The following is a 24,294-nucleotide window of genomic DNA, read 5'->3' as shown; positions in this document are numbered from 1 at the left end:
CAAACCACCCATTGTCTTCTACATCCTAATAAAACCTGCAGGACTCATACTTCACATTGCTACTGAAACAGAAATTGCTTAAGGTGATGTCATCACTATGTCTTCTCTGCTTCCTGCAGGAAATATGAATGAAGTCCAAAAATCATTTTTACCTTAGAGAGCCATGCAATCAATCCAAAGAGCATACAAAAAGGAAAGCACACTCCAGAACAAGGATAAAGTCAGTCACTCTTTCCTTCTGGTCAGAAGCAAACTTTATGAATTGTAAAGCTGTCTTACCATCTTTTCTTCTCATATTTTTCCTGTAGAAATTCCTTTACTTTCTGTGGATCTCTGAAGTCTGGAATTGCTGATGATCTATCATCAAATAGGCCTAGCCAAATCTGTTTGCATACCTTGTACAAAAAAAGGACTGATTAATCACAGAAAATATCTTAATTCAAAAGATATTTAAGTTTACGATTGCTAATATATCAAAGGATTAAGAAGTGCATGAGTGCATATATTTTCTTCCAGGCTTAGCTTTCTGTAACAACTGACTGGTGCAGCATGTACTGGGTCTAAATACTTGAAGTTGAGAGACCATCTGTCACTGCAGTGAAAGTGAATCCTAACATCCATTCACTGGAAAACACTGCTTTTCAAAAAAATACTTGCAATATGCATTCATGAAGCGCCAAAGCACCTAATTGTTACTTGTGCTGATTTTCAGGACACTTCTTCACCTAATGTACACAAACTGTTAACCGCACTTCATGGTTTAAACTGCATTGACAGAGTCCATATGCCACATCATTAAGTACCAGATGCAAGCCTTAAACTATTTTAATATTTACAATAACTATTTGGATATAGAAACTTTTTTTAAACAGTCTTTCTTACTATGCTGCTGTCTCTGAACTTTAGCTATCATTTTGGTATCATATACTTTTAATTTTAGCGAGGGTGAGAGAAGAGGGAAAAGAACTACTCTCGCTCTGCTTTCATTTTCTCAACGCAGTTGTGAGTCAGCAAAAGTTGAATCAATTGCAAAACCCTTCATATCTTCAGTTTCAACTCCCAGCCAAAATGAGAGGAAAGGTGACAGTTCTGAAAATCAAACAAGACGCAAGAGTTCCAACACTGTTAAAATGAGGCTTTCCTTAAGCACTTCCGAGCACTCCATGCCTAACCTGCATATACATCCAGACAATGCACCAAACATTAGCTATCCTCTAAAAACAGATTCTGCCATTTTAGAACAGGTTTGCTCCAGAGAATCAGAGTCAAAAAGGTTCTGGTTTTATGATGCATGTGCTTTCTTCCCACAACCTTTCTGAAATAGTCCTGACCATCCCGCTCATCAGCCTCCTACAAGTGTTCTCCTCTACAGTATCAGGTTTTCAGCATTGTCTCCCATGACCTTCAAAGGAAGTACATGCTCTAACAGGCCTATGCATAAACTGAGTGCCCTGAAAGTTGGCAAATTGTGGTAGCAGCTGTGATACTTACACCTTCCCAAGACAGGCACTAACTCCGGGAGTGGACAATGCTGGGGGGGAACAAATAAATCTACCTGTAGGTTGCTACAAATTAGCTGGCTATCTTCAAACACAGTAGTCAAATTGCATAGATCTTAGCTGTCATTTCAAAGATTTCTTAGGATTATACAGATTGGACAGTGTAAGTATTTTTTTTATCCTTGGCATCTTGGTTTTATTTAGCCTGCTTGTATGTATCTCACACTCCGTAGTCTCATTGTTTACAGGACAGAGGCAAACAACGGAAAACATCTAACAATCAAAGGACAGCTCTAAATTATTTAAATACTCATCTAAAAAAAGTAACATTAGTAATTGAGGAGTTTAATTGAAGTACAAACTATGCAGCATTTGTTCAGCAGCTATGCTCCACAAAAGGGTTAACTTTCATACACCGAGTGGAGTTTGCAAAGTTAAACAGCCATAATTTGTTGTCTGTTAGTGGGTGGAATGAAATTGAAAGTAATTGTTTCATACTTCTTAGTGTGAAGAAGTTGCAAGCTACAGGCAGTCAAAAAGTCACACGCCTGTCCTAAACCACTCTAAATGAACAATACCAATCCTTCACTCTGTCCACCATAAGCCCTACCTTACCGACAAGGTGTTTAAGTCGCAATATCCACGGGATGCTCTGATGCGGGCTAGCAGTAGTATTTCTGTGTACAGCTTTGTAGGTGTAACTGTACCAACTATGTAACTGTACCAACTAGCATTCAGGTGATTGCTAGGAGCAGAAAAGCCTTGTTTATGGCTAAATTCAGAATATCTGTTAACAGGAGTTGGTATTTGAACTTACACAGCTGTGCCCTCCCCCCCACTGTAACATTGTGAGGAACATCAGGAAACACTGATGGAAAGGAAGAGCTGTACCTAATTTTGGACAAGCCCCAGCTTCATCCTGCACCCAGCAGAAAAACACCCAGGGCTGAACAGTGATGATCAGTTTACATCCAGCCTAAAATAAGCTAGCGTGTGAGAGAGGAGGTCCCATTCCCTACCCATTTCAGGTCATTAAATTCCTCCCCCCTTCTTGTACCACACAAGTCAGATCAAATAAACTTACCACAACTACCATGCCATTGGTAGCACTGAAACCCACCCTGAGACCAACTCGATCAAACCACAACCCACTTCTTCACCTTTCTCCCTGTCTTCTGCTTCACCTTCACCCTGAAGTGCCTAAACATTGAGAGGGTGGGCAAGAGAAGAAAAAAAACAAACTCCACCTCAGGTAAGGCTCAAGCCCTTCTGGCAATTCCTAGGAGAAACCAGAAAGTGAGATGTTGTGTGACTTGAGGTCACTACCAGCTGTAGAGCTAGAGCAGCATCAGCTCTGTGAGTGTGCAAACAGGCCATAAGGAAGATGTAAGGAGGACGTACTGCCCAAATCCATCGTTTTACAGCAGTACTTGATGCGAGTGTCTTAAGCGTGTGGGTTCTTGCATATTTAACCTTCAGAAAGGAAGCTTCCAAAAACATTTCCTGGAGCAACTCATTTCTTCTAAATAGCTGAACACAAAAGCACTAACTGAAATGTGTCTTAAGTCACTGTAATAGCTTATTTAAACCTGACAGGCATTCTTTATTGGTTCTCTTACTGGAAGCAGAGAGCAAAGCATTACTAATGAGTAAGGGCGAAACTGCAAGATGCAGCCACCAGGCAGCAGAACCCACACTTAGCCTCACTCTCTTCAGCAAGCAGCGCTCACTTTAATGAGCAGCTTGACAGCAGTAGCCATACAAATACTGTCTAAAACATTTGCTTTTGCACACCAGAGATGCAAGTTACATTTTATACAAGTTCCTTTACATAAAGCATTCGTAGAAGAGTAAATGTAATTTCTTAGAAGTCTTATAAAGAAAACGTTCTTTAGAAAGCCAAGTTTTAGCAAGCTTTATTATCACACGAGGAACTAATAAAAGGCACAGTTTTGTCTATTTCTGTATGAAGTACCACCCAATGCTTTGAACATCAGCAGCCGTTCCAAGCAAGCATTCAGAACACAATAAAGGCCTCTTGTCTTTACTTGCTTGTTGGTGACCTGTACGCTCTTTCTGGCTATACTTTTGTTACTATCATCTGACTTGACAGGGATCCACAATACTGCATTGATTATGCTTCAAGCGAGCCCTAATACACAATATCCATCTATCTTCAAAAAAGGCAAATGGCAGTATGCTGTACAGTATTATAGGATGAAATCAAAATTGGAAGTTAAAATACAAGGAAATATTGTGGTCAGCATACTCATTCCATAGGTGTATTTTGAAATAGTGACACTAAGATTACAGAAAGACAGCTAACAGTACTAGGTAGATAGCTAACATACTAGGTAGATAACTAGATAATAGATAGCTAACTAGATGCTTACAGGTGGTACAAAGTAAGAAATGTGCATATTTTTACCTACCAGATCATGACGCTATTTCAAAGATATTTAAAAGACAGTCTTACAAGAAAGATCAAGGAACTGCCTTTTTTTTTTTTTAAATGCCATACAACTTACTGTTAAATTATGGTAGGGAATGATCATTCACCATCTACATCTTTGGTACCCTAGTTACTTACCACTAATCACAGCTTTTAAATCCACTACCTGAACATGATGATACCTGAGATAACACAAGATTAAATGTAAAAAAAAAAAAAAAAAAAAAGAAAAAAATCCAGTGGAAAAACAGAAAATCAGATCAGCAACTTCAGCTGACATTACTTCTGTGTGAGCTTCAGTTTCTTGCTCTATCTGGCCTGATAGCTGCATGGTCAAGGCACCTGAACAGATCAGCACACAGCCATTCCCAGCAGGTGCTGACTCATGCCCAGGCATTACCTCCAAGACATGGAACAAAGGTACAAAGAGCTGGTAAACGGCACATAAATCTGCACAAAGACAAACTTTAGGTGACCAGTTGCTCTATTAGTCACAAAGTTTCCTTAGCTTTTAAATATAAACTTAGTACAAGAGAAAAAACAAAGTAATTATAAACAAAAATTACATGCTTTGAAAAATTTGCATTTGATATTCCAAAAAGCGTGTATTTTAGAATACCTACTTCATACATTAACCAGACTCGTAGGGCTGATTAACAAAATGCTCCTGCCCAGCTTTCATGATGGAACTTACATTCCATGATAACAGAATTACTTACTCCTTTGCTTTTCTGGGTAGTACATAAAGAAACACCTGAACTCATCACAAAGTTGCAGAACGTTACTATAAAGGTAGCAGACCTAAAAATTCTACAGGTCTCTGAAATCCTTCTCCTCTACCCCATCTCCTTGGGCACACTAGTTCAGCCATTTAGTATTAGTATTCTTCTTCTCACAGCACCACAAGTAAGCCTCTGCTCAAAAGCTCTGTTCATTCACCGAACACCTGACTATACTTCTCCTTTTGATAACCAAAGCTCTATTAAACAAAATGCTCTGCTTAGAGGAGAAGAGCCTGGCCAGATGGAGCCAAGAGTAAACATTCACATTACATGGGAGCTCCTAGGAACAGTGGAACATATCCAACAATCCATAATCATTGCCCACTGTCCCTGAAAAGTATAATTAATTCGTGTCCTACTGGTTCACCAATGCAGCGAGAAGAAAAAAGACAGCATTGAAGTCACAATGATCAAGCGTATGCAGTATTTGAACATCTACTTCTGTTGAAGGGTTGACAGAAGCGAGACTGAAGTTTTGCTTGCCTCCACTATATCTCAGTGAATATCATGGGAGCTGCAAAATAAGATACAGCAAAGACAAACAGATATTGTCCCGTGACAATAAGAAGCAGAAATCAAGATGTAGAATAGCTGTCCTCATGCAATCTAAGAGTTCAGGAGGACTCTTTTACAACTGGTTTGGGAAGAACAACATCTGTTCTCTGCCAACAAGCTTCAAGCCTGCATGGAATGTCATTAGACATTTGGCAACTAGATACTGGGAAGTTCAGAATTAAATCAGTAAGTACAGCATGCAGCAACAAGGGAAGCAGAAGCACAACCAGCTTCAACCTACTCACCCTGACCTAGTTAAAAACCCAGGAGGTATTAAGGAATAGACTGAGTTGCCATAACTTAAATTTATGATAGAAAGGAGAAAGTGGGCCAAGTGCATGCAGTATGTTATGATAAAGTTTTCACCTATATTTCTCTTCATACCATCGGTTACACTGAGCCTATACTTCAGGAAAAACTCTTAAAAGTAACTGTATTTACCTACCATGATTTCCATAAATGTTTAAGTTTGCAGTCCTATGGTCTGAGCAATCACCTATTTTCAGCTTTGGCACAGAGAGCTACAGAACTCATCCTACTCGTTGTGTAGAACTCCGCCTATTCATTTGTTGACCAAACAAAGTTGACCTGAAAAGCTTCTGGTTTAAAAACTATCCTCCTAGCTGGACTCCATACTTACAGGAGTTCCAGAAGGGCTCAAAGGCTAAGAGCAATACAAATTTACCTGTCTGTAGGTTTATTGTTGTATTTGGTGGTAGGGTTGTAGATTTGTGAGGTGGGGAGGGAAAGGCACACTAAAAACTGCTAGTAAAGAAAAATCAGCAGCATCCATCTCATTTTGCAGAAAGCCTGAAAGAATCTGAGAGTTCAGTTACTTCTGTTCTGGTGCCATGTATTTCAACCACCAAACCTTTTACCGTGTCATAACTGCTTCACTGATACCGATCTCCAGTGTGTGGGAAGGCGGATATGGGAGAGACAAAAGGCCTTCTGCTTGCACAACACATCGAGCCACCACACTTCAGAAACTCCTGTTCGCGCGGTTGTGCTAGTCGGGAATAACACAGATTCAGCTGGGACAGCAAAACTGAGCTTTTAGTCATGCAGTACCCTGCTCTTCTATGCCGTGAAGGTAGCATAACAAGGCAACTCTGACAGAGCATCCTCTGCTAGGAGCAGCTGTCCTTCAGCTAGAAAAAGCCCGCTGTCAGACCTACTGCACTGCGAGTTTAGACCCAGACGCAGCACTGCATAGGAAGATTACAAATGTCAGTCTGGTTTAAACAGCTCTAATGAGATATTACCTCTCAGGCGCCCAGTAAGTGTCAAATTAGCTTTCTCCCTCCCCCCAAGAAGATATCCTCAGTTATGCACCAAATGTAATGCTGACAGTGCAAAGAGCTACAGATTACTACACACCAAAACTATGTTCCAAAACACAGCACTCACCACAGGAAGAAAGATTTGGAAACAGTTCCCTTCTGTAAGCAAGTTAGAGCTTTGTTTAGTAGTTCAGCACTTCTGATGTCAATATTATTCATTAATCTCTGTAGGTTTAAGGAATTTTATACTGCCAGGATACTGATTTCAAAGCCGGTTTGGGTCCAGCTGCTTTCATAAGCAGAGTCCAAGCTGGCAAATCCTGCTCACAACGACATCGCTCCACACACAATCAGCTCACATCTCTCTCTAGCGCATTAACAGAACCGGGGATGTACTACAAGGACACCTGACTGCACAGCTCCTGCTGTCAGGACTCATCAGCTCCAGCCTAGTACTATTCTTCCCACTCCCAGGTTTCTAGGCCACTTTCCTTAGCAAAGGAGATTCCAGGAAAGCACTCCAGTAGGGCCAGACACCAGCTCTGAACCAGTCCCACGCTGCTACTAGTTTGGGAGATGTAAATCTTCAGCAAGTTAGGGTGCAGGAACCCGATAAGAAACATTTGCACAGGTGGTGTGGTTTAAGCTGGGAAGCAGGCAGGCAGCACACAGCCATTCCCTCACTGCCCTCCAGGGGCACAGGGGACACACTTTGGGGAAAAAAAAACAACAGTAAAACTTGTAGGTGGAGGTGAAGACAGTTTAATAGGAAAGAAAATGGAATGGGGAAAAAAGAAACATAGAAAATAAGTCACGTACAACAACTGATGCTCAGCCAGTCCCCAGGCAGCAGTAGCTCCCAGCCAGCTCCCCCGGCCTTATTACAGAGCCCGATGTCATATGGCATGCCACCTCCCTTTGGCCCATTTGGGTCAGCTGTCCTGGCTGTGTCCCCTCCCAGCTCCTTGTGCATCCCCAGCCTCCTCGCTGGCAGGGCACTGAGAGGCTGCAAGGCCTTGGCTTTGGATAAGCGCTGCTCTGCAACAATGAACATGTCCGTGTGTTATCAGCACTGTTCTCATCCTAACCCCAAAACACAGCACTGCACAGCAAAGGAACCCTATCCCAGCTGAAACCAGGCCCACAGGTGCTATCAGGAGTCAGGAGGGTTGGCACTAAAACCCATTTAAGCACTGCTAAACTGATCCCAAGCAGCTGAGGTCTCCATTCTTGCTGCAGAAGTGAGCTAACCCCGACACCTGCAAAACCAGAGTCTAGATGTCTATTTACACCTGCAGATGACTAAGCAACACCAAAATACAGACCTTTCCAAACACAGCAAGAAGGTTTAAAACTGAACTTGAATTAAAAATGCACAGAGGTCACCTGTGCTAAGATGACATTCCTTGCAGATATACACACAGGGAAGGAAGTGGCACCTCCCATCTGAAGAAATCTGCTCTGAGCGTCATCTTCCCAAAGTAATCCCTTTGTGGAGGCCTTCTAGTAAGTAAAGGTTTTTAGCCATATGTGCCAGTAAAGCTGGCCATTTGGACAACCGGGGAAAAACTATTTCAGAAATGAAGAAAGTGTTACCATTTAATTTTTAAGGGAACTTCAGCCTCACACAACACATTGACCTTACAAATAACTCCCTGAAGGACAGTGGAAAAACTACTTCCTCCAAGAACCTTACTACCTACCTTATCTCAGGGAAGGTTTGCATAACATGCTTTCTTGCTATTCTCCTTTCTGTTGAGAACAAATTCCCTGCAGTATACCACGAGCTACTAATCCAGAAGCAGGAAAAAACTTACCACATAGGTCCTGGCCACACTGGAGAATGACTAGGTGGACAAAGTGGAAATGAAGTATTTTAACACACCACAGAAAAACAGAAGGTAAAAATACCAAATTGGAAAGAAAAAACAAACTTTTCAAATGGCACAGAACTAAACAACTGAATGTTACAACAGCATTTCATTGCTGTGCTTTGTTTCACATTGATCTCTAAAATGTTGGACAGGTCCGTGTCAGGCTGAACAAATTAATCGCACAAAGTTTTGTTGTTTAGCATATACACAACAGACACCTAGGCTGAAGAGCAAAGTAGACAAAGTTTTTTGTAAGGCAAGATGAACTTCATTTACCCAATACTTTATCTTATCTGCATAGAAGTATTCCAAAGTCCAATACCAACAAAAGAAAGCTACTATTTAACTACAGCAACATACAGCATGGCAAATTGAAATTGTGTTTTACTTAGGTTTTAAACTTCTAATGCTGTTTAAAATAGTATCACTCGAGTATTTCAACACCCATGAAGCCTACCACCTGCAAGTCCAGAAGTACATCTTATTTATGGGGTAGCTTATTTAAATCATTGCCACGCTTTTGTTAATGAGAGAAATAAGCACTACAACAAACACATTCCTGCACTTTTGAAGCATATTATACGATCACAGATGCCCGTTAAGTGGTTTTAGGATGATAATTTTATATAAACTAAATCATTATGATTGAAGGGCGGTCAGGTCTATTATAAGGACAATTACCCTGAGTACTGATCACTTAAGACTTCAGATCAGAGAAAGAAATGGTTACATTCTGTAGCATTTGCAGAGTCCAGAAATAAATCAAAACAGATGCAGGTGCGTGTATACACACACACACCTCTGCATATATATGTATGCATTTTCATGTTTTCCTATACACTTGTGAAATAAAGCAATGTTGGAGTTTACAGCCCAATCTTACAGGAAGGGATTCTTACATAAGGCATCTAAACCCACAAAAGATTCTTTATGGCCCTCCTTATGCAAAGCATCAATAACATACTCTATCATATACAACGTCACACAGCTTTACCATGCCAAAGAAATTTCAATAAACACTAGTCAATATCACTGACAAAAATTTGTAGTGTCTGGAAAAGTTTTGACCTTGTTCCAGCTTTGTCTAGAAGAATTGTCCACTAACAGTCATTTCAACAAATAACACATTTGCTAGGACAGAAAAAGAAACTGCTATTTCTATTTTCATTCTTAAAGCAGGCAGTTACAAACAGGGCTAAGTTTAAGAAAGTTAAGTATCAGTATTTTAACTAAGGATGGGCTTTACCCCCACAAAGCTTCACAACAACTTTTTAACAAGATACTCCATAGCCTACAATCAGTAATTCTACTAACCAAAATACAGATCCAATCAAAAATAAAAAAGAACCTTTTCTATATTTGGATTAGAAGAAAGAGTTGCCTCAAATAATTTTCATATACTGTAACTTCATGTTATAGCATATTAAAATACAAACTTCTTTCTCAAACTGAAGACATGAACAGCCACAACCAGGGTTTACACTCTCCACACATCTCCATAGAGGCAACTCAACATTCACCTCAGATTTAGTTTTCATCTATTACAAAGAAAAAAGAGCAGTACACTGGAACTTCCTCTCTTCAAAGCTGCCCAAGCCACTCTAAACATACAGTTGCCTCTTATCTAATCCTTAGAGGAAAAAGGATTTCTCCCTTTCCTTCCTCTCTTTAAGGACCTTCAAAATATTGATATATTTTCATTACAGAAGGAGGCTGTTGTAACTGCTGGAAGACTGACACCTACTCAATAGAAATACAACTATAGGCAACAAAATTATTTTCGTCACCATTGACTCTTTCAGGAAATACTGCTGCGTTCAGCCTAAAGGTCTAGGCTTCCAGAGGAAAAGCAGAGTCAGATGCATACTGCCTTCCACAAGAGCAAAAGAAAACCCCACTCAGAAGCACTGATCACGTGAACCGAGGTTGTCTGCATTGGGCAATAACACACAGTATTGATCAGCTACCTAAGTGAAATGAGTGTGTTTTTTTTTAAAAAAAAAAAAAAGATATGCAATCCAGTGAACTTGGCTTCAAAAGACTCTTGTCTACCTTTTGCTTAAAAAAAAAAAAAAAAGCTCAAGCTTTAAGTACTTAAAGTTGAATATTTAAAAAGTGTCCATCACTGGGTACTCTGTAATGAATACTTACTTCATTTCCATGTTTCTGCAGAAATTCTATTTCCTGTTGTGTGAAAGTAGTCATTGAAATTGACTTCACTCTGTGGGGAGGATTCAAGCCCCGTCTAAAAGAAGAAGCAAGCAGTATTTCGTCAGTATTCAGGAAGTCTGTCATCACACAATCACTTTTAACATAACAAGTCAGCCTACCCCCAACTAGCATTCAGAAAGCAAAAATCTAATACTGGGATTTCAGAGGAGACCAGTGCTGCACATGCTAACTGCCCCTTTTTATGCAACTTCATGAACACATTAGACTTGAACTCTTTGAAATCTTAACCTGCTTCCCCAAACTCGTTTGCCTTTTCTTCTTTCATCTCTCAACGATCAACGATGATCAACATCATTTTTCTTTCCCTCCAGCTCCCCTCTTGGTTCAACCTACTCCTACCAGTACTTCTACTTAACCACTACATTTCTGCCAACCAAACTCCCCAGCTCAGACTCTTTTCCTCCCACTTTAACCTTTGCTTCCTGTCTCCTCTCAGCATTTTTTTTTCTAGTTTATTTTTTGCTCCTCTGCACAGGTCTGTTGTCTTCCTCCCCCTGAACACTACGCAAGTAGCAGCAGCTGAAGAAAAAAGCTGCCATTTTTACTGTGCTTCAAACAAGAACAAACATTATTAGTGCAGTAGCTCAAAACTCAGTGGCTCTGCCTTAAGCAGAAACTGGCACCAGCCTCCCATCCACAGACTGCTGCAGCAGGACTAGTAGCAAGTCAAGTCAATTTTGTTGCCAAAGCCTAATATTGTCAAACCCACGTCAGTCAACAGCTACAAGCATAGAGAAAAGTCTTGCTGAGCAACTGTGCTAGTATAAGAAAAAGCTTGAGAAGAAAAAAACTTTTTCCTTAAGTACTGCTTTGGCCTGCAGATACTTGCGATTGAAATCACGCTGTGCTTTGCTCAGTGGCACCAAGGACATTACATCCCACATGCACCAAACAGCAGACACTAACATAGGCAGCACAGCTGTCAGCTTAACAGGCGGGTTCAACAAGTCTTGATGCTTGTCACATCACCTTAAAGAAAAGGTAACTATGAGATTTCAAAGAATGTGCTATGTATGTGAGAAGAAAGTTTCCAGAAGCAAAGCTTGGAGAAGCTTTCCAGGAACGTAGTACAGGGCTAACACGTTGCTACCAGATCAGCTGATACGAGCTAGCTTTATTGCTTCTCTCTGCTACTTAGCATTAATAATAAATTTGGTTCAGATTGCCTTTAGGAATAGAAATCACTGACTACTAAGTTAAGATTTAAATTTTCTTTAACTTGATGATTATTCCAGGAACACCGTAATTGTTATTTATCAAAGCAGCGCATTGCAAATCTGATGTTCCAAGTATTAAAAGATCCTAACCTTTGTACTCCAGTTTTAAAAAGAAAATTTTAGCTGAGGTTCTGTTTAAATGTGACAAAAAAAAAAAAAAAAAAGCAACAAACCACTACTGTGATTTTAGCTTGCAATTTCACCTTGATGCATAAATCCACAGTACCTGTAAAAGGACAACTCTGCCCCCATGTTTACAAAACACCTTTGTTTCCACATGTTCAGTTTAATTAAAGCTGGATACTGATAAGAACAATGAGCAGGACATTTCGTTTAAGCTTCATATTAAAAGAAACAAATTTAGGACACCCCATTTGAAATACCTGAATAAAAATGAACAATGAATTGTATCTTGCTAAGACATACAATGAACTTAAAAGTACCTTAAATGCAAAAGTCGTACGTGAATCTACTGATAGTATTCTGTAAAACTAATTCTCATCTCATGCTTAAGCAAATTCTTCAAACCTGACTGTCTAAAATTGGACTCCATGGTTTAGTACCTCAGCAAGAAGGCAGAGGAAGTTTTATTAAACTTTTTGGGAGCCTTCAGGCTGGTTTGTCTATTCGGATCAAGCATCACCAAATAAACTGCTTAAGATGTCTGAACTCCACATTAAATTGAAATCAATTTAACTTATTTACCAGATTTTAAGCCAAATCCACATTTATTTCACAAATAAACACCACATTAAAATACTGTAATGTTACCTAAAATTTAGGAAGTAAATATTCATTTTACGACGATGCTAATTTGAAAAAAATAATCTACAACTTCAACACAATTACACATCACATCACAGCTGCTGCTGGTATAATGATGTTTGCAGGTTTTGTTTGGCTTTTTCTTTAAATACACCTTGTTGCCCCACGCATGCAAGGGAAAAACTACTCACTACATCACACCGCAGAATCACGTTAAATGACAGGATAGAAATAAAGGTGGTATCTGATGTGTGCTTCACAGAAATATGCTCCTCAAATAATATACAACAACCAGTGTCTTGCTTTTACACCAAATAAAGTGGTTCTGTCTGCCTTAGTTTGGTCAATTTACTCTCCTCATTTTAAGGAAGATACCCATAAAAACGTTTAGAACTACTTTACAAGCTGTTCACTAACCAGTCCGCATTACTCAGCACAGGCAGGATATCTGAGCTTCCACACTACCTTCTGCTGGGAATTCACATTTACAACAGATATGGATTAAGTGCTATATTTTACCCATGCTTGCAATTTAAAAGCACTGCACACGTTATTTAACCAGGAAAAACACATGTACCTACATTGATTTATCAGGGCTCTTAACGGCTTTTTACACGAGCAAACACACACTGTCAGCTGTGTTAAGCAGCTGCACAGATGTATTTAAAGCCGTGACTAGCACAGCTTACCCTAACACGAGGCTTCCAGCAGTCCTCTCTTGCCAGTGCAAGATATAGTTTTCAAGTTCGGGTTGTAAAATTCCAGATCTGTATAATCTGTGTTTACAGATTACATCCATGACGTGTGGTTGAGGTGGATTCTCATTTCTTTTCCACTCTCCTGCTAAAGGAGGCAAACAGGCCCTGTCCCAAAAGGTCAGATCCCAGCCCAGCAGCACCAGATGCTCGCATGATGGCAGAGAGCACATCACTGTACCAGTGAGCCACCAAAGTGGGAAATCTTGAACCTTAATGGCCAGCAATGCAAAGCTAACTGGCTGACTATCAAGCTGCATTATTATACGCACAAGTAATTCTTACATATACGTGTAAGATGGCAAGGGGTGGGAGGAAGCCTACAAAAAGCCTCCTCTTACACTAAGCTGTGTATGAAATCAGACTGGAACAAAGGGTTCAATACAAGAGGCTGTATTGCTCAGCATGGAAATACAACCCAAAGCACATGCATAAACTTGCTTAGATAAATCACTTAGAGCCTACAATCAGAACAGCTTAAAAGCAGTTTTAGGATTTTCAACTAGGATGAGCCACTTTCAAGCACCCGACACTCATGAACTGACTAGAGCCTCCCTAACACAGCGCAGTTGTATTTACAAATTAGAGCTTAAAACAGAAAACCTAAGTACTGAAGCCCCTCTTGGTTCACAAATCCTACAAGATTTTACCCTTCCTCACATACAGAAATCATTTGATGACCCAGATGATTCACTAACAACTCATCTACATGCAGAGGAAGCTCACTGGTAGGCAGCCAAGTACAATTATGCTTTATGAAGAATTAAGGACCCCCCCCCCTTCTTATATGAAAAAAACATATCTAACACTTGCTTCACTATTCTGTGCATCTGACAAGTGCTTTGCACGGTTCTAATGCTCAGCAGTATTCCTTGTTTAACAGCAGAAAACATTGATTATAATCCTTTAGCAATGACTAAACTCTAACTGACCCTGAACAAATATTTGTGACCCGCAGGGGCGCAGCGGTACCAGTTACTCCTTGCTGTCACCGGGCTCCTGAGGACGCCAGGCAGCAGCTGCCACCGCACAGCACCCCTGGAGAAGCACTCAGGAAGGTGCCTGAGCCAGACGGCTCCTGTCACCGCTGCAGCATCCCACACCGAGAGCCCACTCACCAGCACAAGCTTCATACTCAAAATGGGGCATTTCTGGGGGACAATGCTTCCAGCTGGGAGAATCTCCTCCACCGATTCCATCTACGCTGCCGGTGACCCAGCCCGCCAGCCGGGAAGTCACAGAGACCACAGGCATGGCTCTTCTTCAGGGGTACTGTTAAAGCATGTGCTTTTACGGAGGAAGCTTCGAGGCTGCTGGCACAAGGTTGTGAGGTCCCACAGTTTAAACATTAAACATTCAAAACACCGTCAGTGAGCGTTTGTTCCTAACAATTCAGTGGCCAGTTATGGCTGAACTTGGGCTTGTTGGTGGAACAGCCTTTTCTGTGTTCATTGCAAACAAACGTTAGCAGAGGTTCAGAGAATACTGGCCAGGGCTGGACACGCACACAGTAAGTGGGCTTTGCTGGGGTAGAGGGTCACTCCCATGGGAGGACAGGGGACAGATGGCTACTCACCACCTTTAGTGTCACCCTGTGTCAGATCCTAACATGACCTCAAGTCTGAGCCAGCAAACTCCGACCCTCTAGGAAGCAGGAAGTTACTGAGAGATAGCAAACACCAAGCCAGCAGACAGCACCTACATCCCCAAGTGCCTGGACAGCAAGTTTTGGAAAGGCAGTGTCACCATTCATTGCTATTTCTGTGTTACGTTATTAGCAAAAAGCAGTAATGGCCTTTCCTGGTACCTGGGGACTTCCCTGCAAACCTTCCATCACCTCACAAGCTCACTTTATATTTTAACAGCCAAAGGCTTACGTACACAGTTAAGATTAATTTAACCCATTTCTTGGAAAATAAATCCTTTCTGGACTGCATAGTATTTACTGTGGCATAGACATTTCCTTAGCTTTCCAGCCATGACACTGAAGAAAAAAAATGAAATATACATACACATACATATAACCCAGAGCTTTTTTCTGAGCACGTCCCCAAGAAAAAAAAAGTCCTGTAAAACAATGCTAACACAGACAGCATCACCTTCACTCTAACACCACTTATTTAGGCAATTTTAACTTCTGCAGAAATTCTTCTGGGGAAAGGGACAGTAAATCACAGCCATTACACCAAGATTTATTGTTGAGTTTGTTCCTGGTATTGGCCAAACACACTAATCTGGCTGATACAGAAGTCCCTTAGCCAGGAAAATGTAAGATTTCAACTAGGAATACTATAGGCAGCCAACAGAAGGCCACATCATCCAGTAATTGTAAGAAGTTACATAAAAAAAGCTTTATCATTCCCCACAGTAACAATATGCTCTGAGTATTCTTGGTTGCTCCTTCCTAACAGAAGCCCAAAGTGCAACCACCTGAATGGGAAAGATCCCGGAGGGCTGGAGGGGAAGGGGTGAGGAGGGGTACTGGGGGGAGGAAGGGGGGCAGGGGAGCCCTGGTTATCACATCAGCAGGCAGTACACACGCCTCCTGCCAGGCAGTGTTACATCAGGTGTTTGTACACTACAAAATTTGGAGAAGTAAGCTCATAATCAAACCAAGGGACCTCTGTCAAATGAGAAGAACCTTTCTGCCAACCCTGACATCACGAGGAGAAGCCTTCTGACCTGGCACTATCATCATCCTTGACCTGATGAGATGGCTCCGGCACAGCACTTCCTCCCACTTGGGGGAAAAAAACATGACGTGCGTATTTCTACACATCCTACATTCTTGTCCAACACCAGAAGGCAGGATTCGGCACAGCTTCCATGACGTAGCATGCTTTCTTTCCACATAAAGAGAGCTTGAACACAGGGCACAAGCAGAGCCGCTATCCACACCACTATGCATGACCATGCATGCTCCATTTTGCACAGCCCGGCCTTTGTTCTGGTAAACCCAATCCGTAGGAAATATCCAAGCCCTACATATTATAGGAAACAAGTTAGTTATTCATAACAGAGGAGGTTGACAAGACTCACTTTCAACATTTAAATCAGAAACAGATCATCTTCAAGTCACTAGTTTTTCATCATTTTCAGCAGCATCTGAACAAGCCAGTCAGACTATTTTGGGAGCAGTGGGGAAAGCGGTGGTTTTCTTAAAGCTCTATCTAGTAATAAGGCATCACTCTCTTTCTATACATAGAATTGTCAGTAGAAATAAATGATGGATCCCAAATGAATATTTGGGGTTTTAACAGATCATCCTTACCAGAACGATGAATAAACACCTCAAAAAACCTGCAAAAAAACCTCGTCAGACATCAGATCTCGAAAGTTTAGAGCTGACTGTACCGATGTCTACCCAAGATCATATGATGTTAGCAGCTGTTTGATATAGCTAACTGAGCACCTTTCTGAAGGAAACTTGTTAATGTATGAGCATTAGTCTGGCACCGCACCTTACGCTTGAAAGACAGGCTACTTGACTCTAAGAATACTTCCTGCACCAGGATAGAAAAAAAAAATAATTGAAAGAGGAAGCAGTGCAAGTCATTCACATAGCATACGAACAGGGCAAAGTAATAATAATATTAAAGCCTTACAGTAAAACAAGTGCTATGAGGTGGAATGCAAACAGCCATTAAGGACTATGGAGGCAGCAGTACTTCCACACATTTACCAACATGTGGTTCCTCCACTGTGGAAATCTACATTAGGCAATTGCAAATAAGTTGTACGAATGGCTATTCTGACAGAAGTGTTACAAATATCAGTTTCTGATAGTAAAGCAGACCTCACCTGTCTCTAAGTCTCATTATTAAGAAAATATCCCATCACCTAGGGTCTGACACTTTAACCACTACGTGAGATCTCACATGCACCATTTATGAAAGCATTACTGAATCAATATGAAAGAATGAGCCCAATTTTACTTCAGAAGAAAGTTTTAAGTCCTCTTCATAGTCATTTACATCAACTTCAAGCATAGATTTTTTTTTATATATACAGAAACACTGTATATTTATAATAAGAGATGCGTTATATTAGAATAACATATTAAGAAATGTCTTTCAGAAAAAAGTCCTGCTTTCTTTAAGCACAGTAGCATCCAAATGGTGGCCAACCCAACAGCAAGTGACAGCTGTTCCTTGCTCACTACCTGTTTCACTGCACGTGCATCCTTTACATTACTGTAAATTGGACTATGGACTTCCGTAGGCCGTACATCCCAGCTAACAGATAAGAGTTTTTTTTTCCTCCTGAACCTGTGTTAAACATCTCAGCAACACACACAATATATTTGTGTATTAAGATTAGGACACCTGCCTGAAAAATAAAGGAGAACACTCTCATATGGCAGTTTTGTCATGCTATTAGTTTAACTAGTAAGAACACGTGCAACCATTAAATAAGCTCTGTGCAGTAGCTTAAAATAGTTTCACATGCCAGCACAAATAACAGTTTGCTAACATAGCAAACAATAGCCAGGGCTGGCTGATTAAGTGCCATGTACATGTCAAAAACGGGAGACTCTTCAGCTCCACAACCTGAATGCAGTTTCTGTATTTGCGTCAAGCCTGTTCAAAAGTCTACACAAAGTAGAAGAAAAAAAAACAAGTCTAATTAGCTGCCTAGCATAAAAGGCGGCTTGTTCCATGTAAATTCAGCACAGAACGAACATGGTTGCTTTGTTTCAAGCCTCATTGTAATTAGCAACTTTGTTCCAAAAGAGCAGGCTATGGCAGACCTGTGTGGGGCAGGGCACACAGTCAGCCCTTCTTAGTAAGGGACAGAAATTAGTTTGGGCTCTCTCGTGGGCGTTTTATGAACTGAAACCTTTACAAACAATCGGGATCCTTTGACACACTGCTTATTACTTGGGCCACTTCTTTGACTGCTCCATTCCACACACACAATGCCACAGAAACACCAACATGCGGCCGGGCTGAGCTGAGCACGCAGTACCGCTGCTCACAGCCGGCTTTTCCTCCGGTCACACACACACACCCGGCATCCCACAGACACACTGAGACCCTGACCCGCCTGGTCCCAGCTGCTCCTGCTCCAGCCCTGCTCCTCAGGGGAGGAAGGGTGGAAAAGGGAGGAGTGGGGGGAGGCCCGTGCAGGAATGAGGAACAGGAAAAATGCGATCTGCTTTATCAGAGCCAACCCCTTTCTAAGGCTCATACGTAAAGTTTGTATGAAGCAAGAGCAAGACTTCAGAAAGAAGTAGTGGATTTTTTTTTTTTTTTTGGATCACGTTAAACTGCTAAACCCGGAGATTATCCTTTGAGCTGGAGCGTGAAGAGCTGCCTCACAAACTTGTGGCGGGCACGATTTGGGACACGGCCGGCCACCCCCGGCACCCAGCACCACCGCCGGCGGGGGCAGCCCCCGGCCCCGGCACTGCCACGCCGCCAGCCGCCGGGCCCCCCGCCCCGCAGCCATCCCCCAGAGACCCCCCGGCGCCCCCCGGCAGGCTGCCCCCGCCGCCCCGTCCCTCCCCCCCCCGGCACGGAGCCGGGCGGCCCCCGGGGGGCGAGGCAGCGCCGCCCGCCGCGACTCACAGGATGCCGGAGCAGGAGGTGCAGACGAAGCTGCCCACCGTCATGTCGGTGTAGGTGGGGCCGCGCTGGTCGCAGTCGAAGCACTTGCGGTTGGGCGGCAGGCTGCTCATCTCCCGCAGCAGCTTCAGGTGCTTCTCCTCCTGCTTCCGCTTGGCGCTGGCGGCCATGGCCCCGCCGGCCCGGGGTCGGCCCGGCACGGCGCCGGGACCCGCTCGCACCCCGACGGCGCCGGCGCTGCGGGGCCCGGCCGGCGGGAGGAGAAGGGGAGCGGGGCGGGCAGCAGGGGGAGAAGGGCGAGGAGGAAGGGGCGGGCAGGGCAGGGCAGGGCAGGCGGCGGGCCGGGCAGGGAGCGGAGCGCGGCCCGGCGGGAGGGCGGGGAGGGGCGGAGGGGGAGGGCAGGGAGCAGCGGCGCGGAGGAGGCCGGCGGCGGCGGCGCCAGGCCCGGGGCGGCTGAATGACGAGCCCGGGCGGAACCTGCGCGACACCTTTATGAGATCAGACAAGGAGATGGCGGCGGCGGCGGAGCCGAGAGGGTTCTCCGGAGGCAGCGCCCTCTGCCGCCCGGGAGGACGCATCCCCTCCCTCCCCCCCTCCCTCCCTCCGCCCGCCCGCCCGCCGAGGAGGCGCTCCCGGAGCCACCGGGGCTGCGAGAGCCGTGCCGGGCAGCGGGCAGGCCGGCTCCGTGGCGAGCCTCGGTGCGGAAAGCTCCGCGAAATGGAGGCTTCGCCCCCCGCACCCGCCGCCCTCCTCCACACGCCCCGCGGCCCCGCGTGGGGAGGCCGGGCGGCGGGTTCCGCCCTGCATGGGGAAAATGTTACCTCGCCACACCGCCCCTGCTGCCCCCTGAGGCGCCCTCGTTTAGCCAAAGTGTGAAATTTCTGCCATGGAGGTGACCATGTGGGAGGCTCAAGGCCTTGGCGTCCGTCCTGGGCTGGAAATGCCCTGGGGGGGTGGCTTCCACTCCTGTGGTGGGACCCCAGGGACTGAGTGCCCTGTAGTGCTTCACAGGGGCTCGGGGAAAATTGGTGTGATTTTCACAAGACAAGTTTGGGAACTTTGATATCTACGTTGGTTTCTTTGTAACTGCCATCAGAGGTCCCCAGGTTCCACTTGTGAATATCACAGAATCACAGAATCATCTAGGCTGGAAGAGACCTCCAAGATCACCCAGTCCAACCTCTGACCTAACACTAACCAGTCCCCACTAAACCATATCACTAAGTTCAACATCTAAATGTCTTTTAAAGACCTCCAGGGATGGTGACTCCACCACTTCCCTGGGCAGCATGTTCCAGTGCCTAACAACCCTTTCAGTAAAGAAGTTCTTCCTAATATCCAACCTAAAACTCCCCTGGCGCAACTTTAGCCTGTTCCCCCTCGTCCTGTCACCAGGCATGTGGGAGAATAGGCCAACCCCCACCTCGCTACAGCCTCCTTTGAGGTACCTGTAGAGAGCAATAAGGTCGCCCCTGAGCCTCCTTTTCTCCAGGCTGAACAAACCCAGCCCCTCAGCCACTCCTCATAAGACTTGTTCTCCAGACCCTTTCCCCTTAAAAGAGAATAAAATGAGTTAAGTCACATATATTTACTGATATCCTTGAGGAATCCTGGGCTCTGGCTTGAGCTCAGACCTACCACTCATCTACAAAATAGTGTTTGTTATCTATAAAGGTGTCTAAAGGAATGCCCTTTCCAACAGAGTACAAAATACTTTCAAAGAAAAATATCCAATCTAATTTATTACACATGTATTATTTGGTGATTCAGTTTGCAGAACCACCTAGCAACACTGTAAGTGATTAAAATCTTGTAAGGTTTAATGATTCCCTGTACTGTTTATTTACGGTCAAATCTTGCACCCTTGACGTCAGTATCTGTTAGCACTGGCTTGTAGAAGCAAGATCTGATCTACTGTATTTTCCTCATAGTTTGTGTTTTCCTCATAGTTTGGTGGGGGTTTAGTTCAAAAACAAAACAAAACAAAACAAAAAACTAGGTTTTCAGCATCAGTAATTTGGCATTTCTCTGATTTCTCTGGACTTGCACATTTACATGAGCTGATCACAGAATCACAGAATGGCCGAGGTGGGACGGGACCTCTGAAGATCATCTGGTCCAACCCCCCTGCCAAGCAGCATCACCTAGAGCACATTGTGCAGGAGGGCTTCCAGGCGGATTTTGAGTATCTCCAGAGAAGGAGACCCCACAACCTCTCTGGGCAGCCTGTCCCAGCGCTCTGTCACCTGACAGTAACAAAGTGCCCCCTCGTATTCATTCGGAACCTCCTGTGCTTCAGTGTGTTCCCATTGCCTCTTGTCCTGTCACTGGGCACAACTGAAAAGAGACCGGCTCCATCCTCTCAACACCCTCCCCTCAGATATTTACACACATTGATGAGGTCTCCCCTCAGTCTTCTCTTTTCTGGGTTAAACAGGCCCAGCTCTCCCAGCCTGTCCTCGTGTGCTGGTGCTCCAGTCCTCTCATCACCAGCAGCTCCATGTCCATTGTCCTGGGGAGCCCAGCTCTGGACACAATGCTCCAGGTGCGGCCCCACCAGGGCTGAGCAGAGGGGCAGGATCACCTCCCTCGACCTGCTGGCAACACTTCCAAACACAGCCCAGGACACCGCTGGCCTGCTTGGCCCCAAGGGCACATTGCTGGCTCCTGGTCAGTCCACCGGGACTCTCAGGTCCCTCTCTGCAGATCTGCTCTCCAGCAGGTCAGCCCCCAGCCCGTACTGGTGCTTGGGGTTATTCCTCCCTAGGTGCAGGACTCTGCACTCGCCCTTGTTGAACTTCATGAGGTTCCTCTTGGCCCAACCCTCCAGCCTGTCCCTCTGAACGGCAGCACAGCCCCCTGGGGCATCAGCCACTCCTCTGATCAAGCAGGCCTAAATCTACAAGCCAGGTTACAATGTACTGATCTGAAATATTTCTAATGCAGATGGCAGGACCCTTTCACAATGAAACATAAGCATCACTAAATCACTAAATAGTCACAAATTCTTAAGAAGTATTTATTAAACACAGAATATTTCCAGTCTTATAAGGACCAAATTCTATCTTTTTTTTTTTGTCTAATTTCTAACTTTTCTCTGAAATGCTAATATTTTTGTTACTCAGAAGTTTAGTTTTTCTTTTTTCTTCTATGAAACATGCTAACATTGGAGGTTTTCCAGTGACCTAAATGACCTAAAGCAGATGAGCTAAATTTAGAAAAAAAAAAAAAAAAGTTTAAAGGTTAAAAGGAAAGTTTTGTTGTTGTCATTGGTTGTTGTTGTTTGTTTTTTTTTTCTTGGAAAATACTTTGTACAGAGAGTACTGGTATTGGGTAAAAGACCTGCTGTAGCAGAGAGTTGCTGCTACAACTTCATTTTGGTTTCAATGAGAGTCAAAGGTGCTTTTACCTCGCCTGAGTAAGATACTGTCCAACTCTGCTTGCTTCTATCATGAATATCACATAGGAACAGGTGTTAATAAAAATGATACCGTCATCATTGAAGTTTTCATCATCATTAAAAGGTAGAACTGAGCTTACAGGGAAAATCCTAGTACTATATAAGTCAATCACAAGGTTCAAGAGGAATTTTATGAATTTTGTATTACAGTGAACTCGAATTTGTTTCATTAAGAAAATGCTAAGATGCTATTCATGGACAGCACCAAGATGGGCCTATAGAATCATTTAGGTTGGAAAAAACATTCAAGATCATCAAGTCCACCCATCAACCTGACCTACTTACCAAGTCCCATCACTAAACAAAGAGTTTTAGGGCCACTTAAGGTCGTAGAATTCATAGAATCATTATGTTAGTAGAAAAATATTTTAAACATTAATTGGCTTTAGAAATCATTTTTTAAAAATATTGAGCCTCTTTGTTCTGTCTTCTAAAGCCGATTTAGACCAAGAAATTATGTAATGAGTTAATGAGACTTTGCAGGTTTGTGAAGATGCACCCTTTTATAAACACCCAAAAGGTCTATGAGTTTTGGATTCTCTTAAAGATTGTAAGTGATGTGCTCCAAATCTTGGGTGCCTACAAGCAAGCATCTAAATCTTGAGGTGTTGATTCTCGTAGGAACTGGTGCTTGAGAAATACAACTACCTATGCATAAATGTATGTGTTACACTGTTGACATATGTAGGGCTGAAAACTGGCTGAATCAGCCTCCAGCCCTGTTCTATCTCCCCACAAGCAGTAAGTAGCTGTGCTGTTCTTCCCTTTCTATTTTTTTCGCAGCTAGCATTACTTTCCTCAAGGCAGATGGCTCATTTTATTTCTTCTCCAAATTACTAAGGGCAAAAATGCAGAAATAATACACACAAATAAAAACTCTACTGTTCAGTGTCATTCTTTGATTTTCTTTTGCACTATGTATTTTTCAGTTTCTCAACCCTAGGACCTGAATTTCCTTTCCTACAGCTTCTCTGTCCAGATTTGTTCTGCGTTCTCTCCTCTAAATGACCATACTTACACTTCTATGAAAATATACTGGACATTTGTTTATTCCGAAAATGTTTAATCCCTACCACACCTGCTACAGCTTTTAGCATTAAAATTAACTTCTTAACAAAGGGCAAAAGAATGGTTTCTCATGTTTGCAACATTTCTCTTTATATAGATACATATACAAATTAAAAGTTCTCCCCAGTCACAGGCAACAATTTCTGAAAGACAGAGCTTCAGTAATCCTTTAAATCTGGGCTAATATGGTATAAATTATAATATACAAGCACATAATCTAGGGGACTTGTTGTCAGGACCAAAAGAAACAAGTGTCTAAGAATGTACATCTGGGAGATGAATAAGACATCCTCTGTTTGTCACTAGGATTGAGGTCAATAATATCCATTTTAAAGCAATTAACCCAGCAGGCTAAGTGATGTGGAAATTATCATGCTGAAAGACTAATGGGCTATTAAATCCATCTTGCTTCACTACTGATGGGCATACAAAATTAATCCTGGGATTAGGTGTATCACATCTGTGGTAAACCGCTTCTGCAAGATTTGTATATGAAGAGTTTTCTGAAAAATGCTAAGAAAGATCGCAGCAAGTTTATCTGACGGGAACGTTCGCTGGTATGCTCTACCAAAGATTTGGTCAACTGAGTACAAATTAACATGTCTTGTCCTGGCCTTAGTTGAGCAGTGTCTTTTTGTTAATGACTAGATACATTTCAGTAAGAGATCAAAACAAAAGTCATAGTAGTGTTCATACAAACCACTTTTTCTTGTTGACAGTTATTTAAATCAAGAAAATTTAACTGTGGGCAATGGTCAAACGAACATGATTGAATTACAGGAATG

At 42.9% G+C, this 24,294-nt stretch overlaps 1 protein-coding gene across 9 annotated transcripts in view; it reads right to left on the bottom strand.

Annotated features, from left to right (window-relative positions):
* The window catches only part of AGFG1 (ArfGAP with FG repeats 1), a 36,487-nt gene extending 16,782 nt beyond the window's left edge, over positions 1–19,705 (bottom strand). For 2 of the 9 annotated variants that reach the window (XM_068691866.1, XM_068691867.1), the window contains exons 1-3: positions 18,985–19,703; positions 10,597–10,690; positions 280–395 (exon numbers count right to left, since the gene is read on the bottom strand). In XM_068691866.1, coding sequence (XP_068547967.1) covers positions 280–395; positions 10,597–10,690; positions 18,985–19,559 — 785 coding nt within the window. In that variant the 5' untranslated portion in view covers positions 19,560–19,703. Of the gene's footprint in view, positions 1–279; positions 396–10,596; positions 10,691–18,984 lie in introns of all 9 variants that reach the window. The other 7 variants (XM_068691869.1, XM_068691873.1, XM_068691872.1 and 4 more) reach the window with 6 other exon arrangements.
* Positions 19,706–24,294: the final 4,589 nt, after the last annotated feature.

This window comes from Anas acuta, chromosome 9, assembly GCF_963932015.1.
Source record: "Anas acuta chromosome 9, bAnaAcu1.1, whole genome shotgun sequence".
NCBI classification, from domain to species: Eukaryota; Metazoa; Chordata; class Aves; order Anseriformes; family Anatidae; genus Anas; species Anas acuta.
This window is presented reverse-complemented; position numbering and strand designations above follow the sequence as displayed.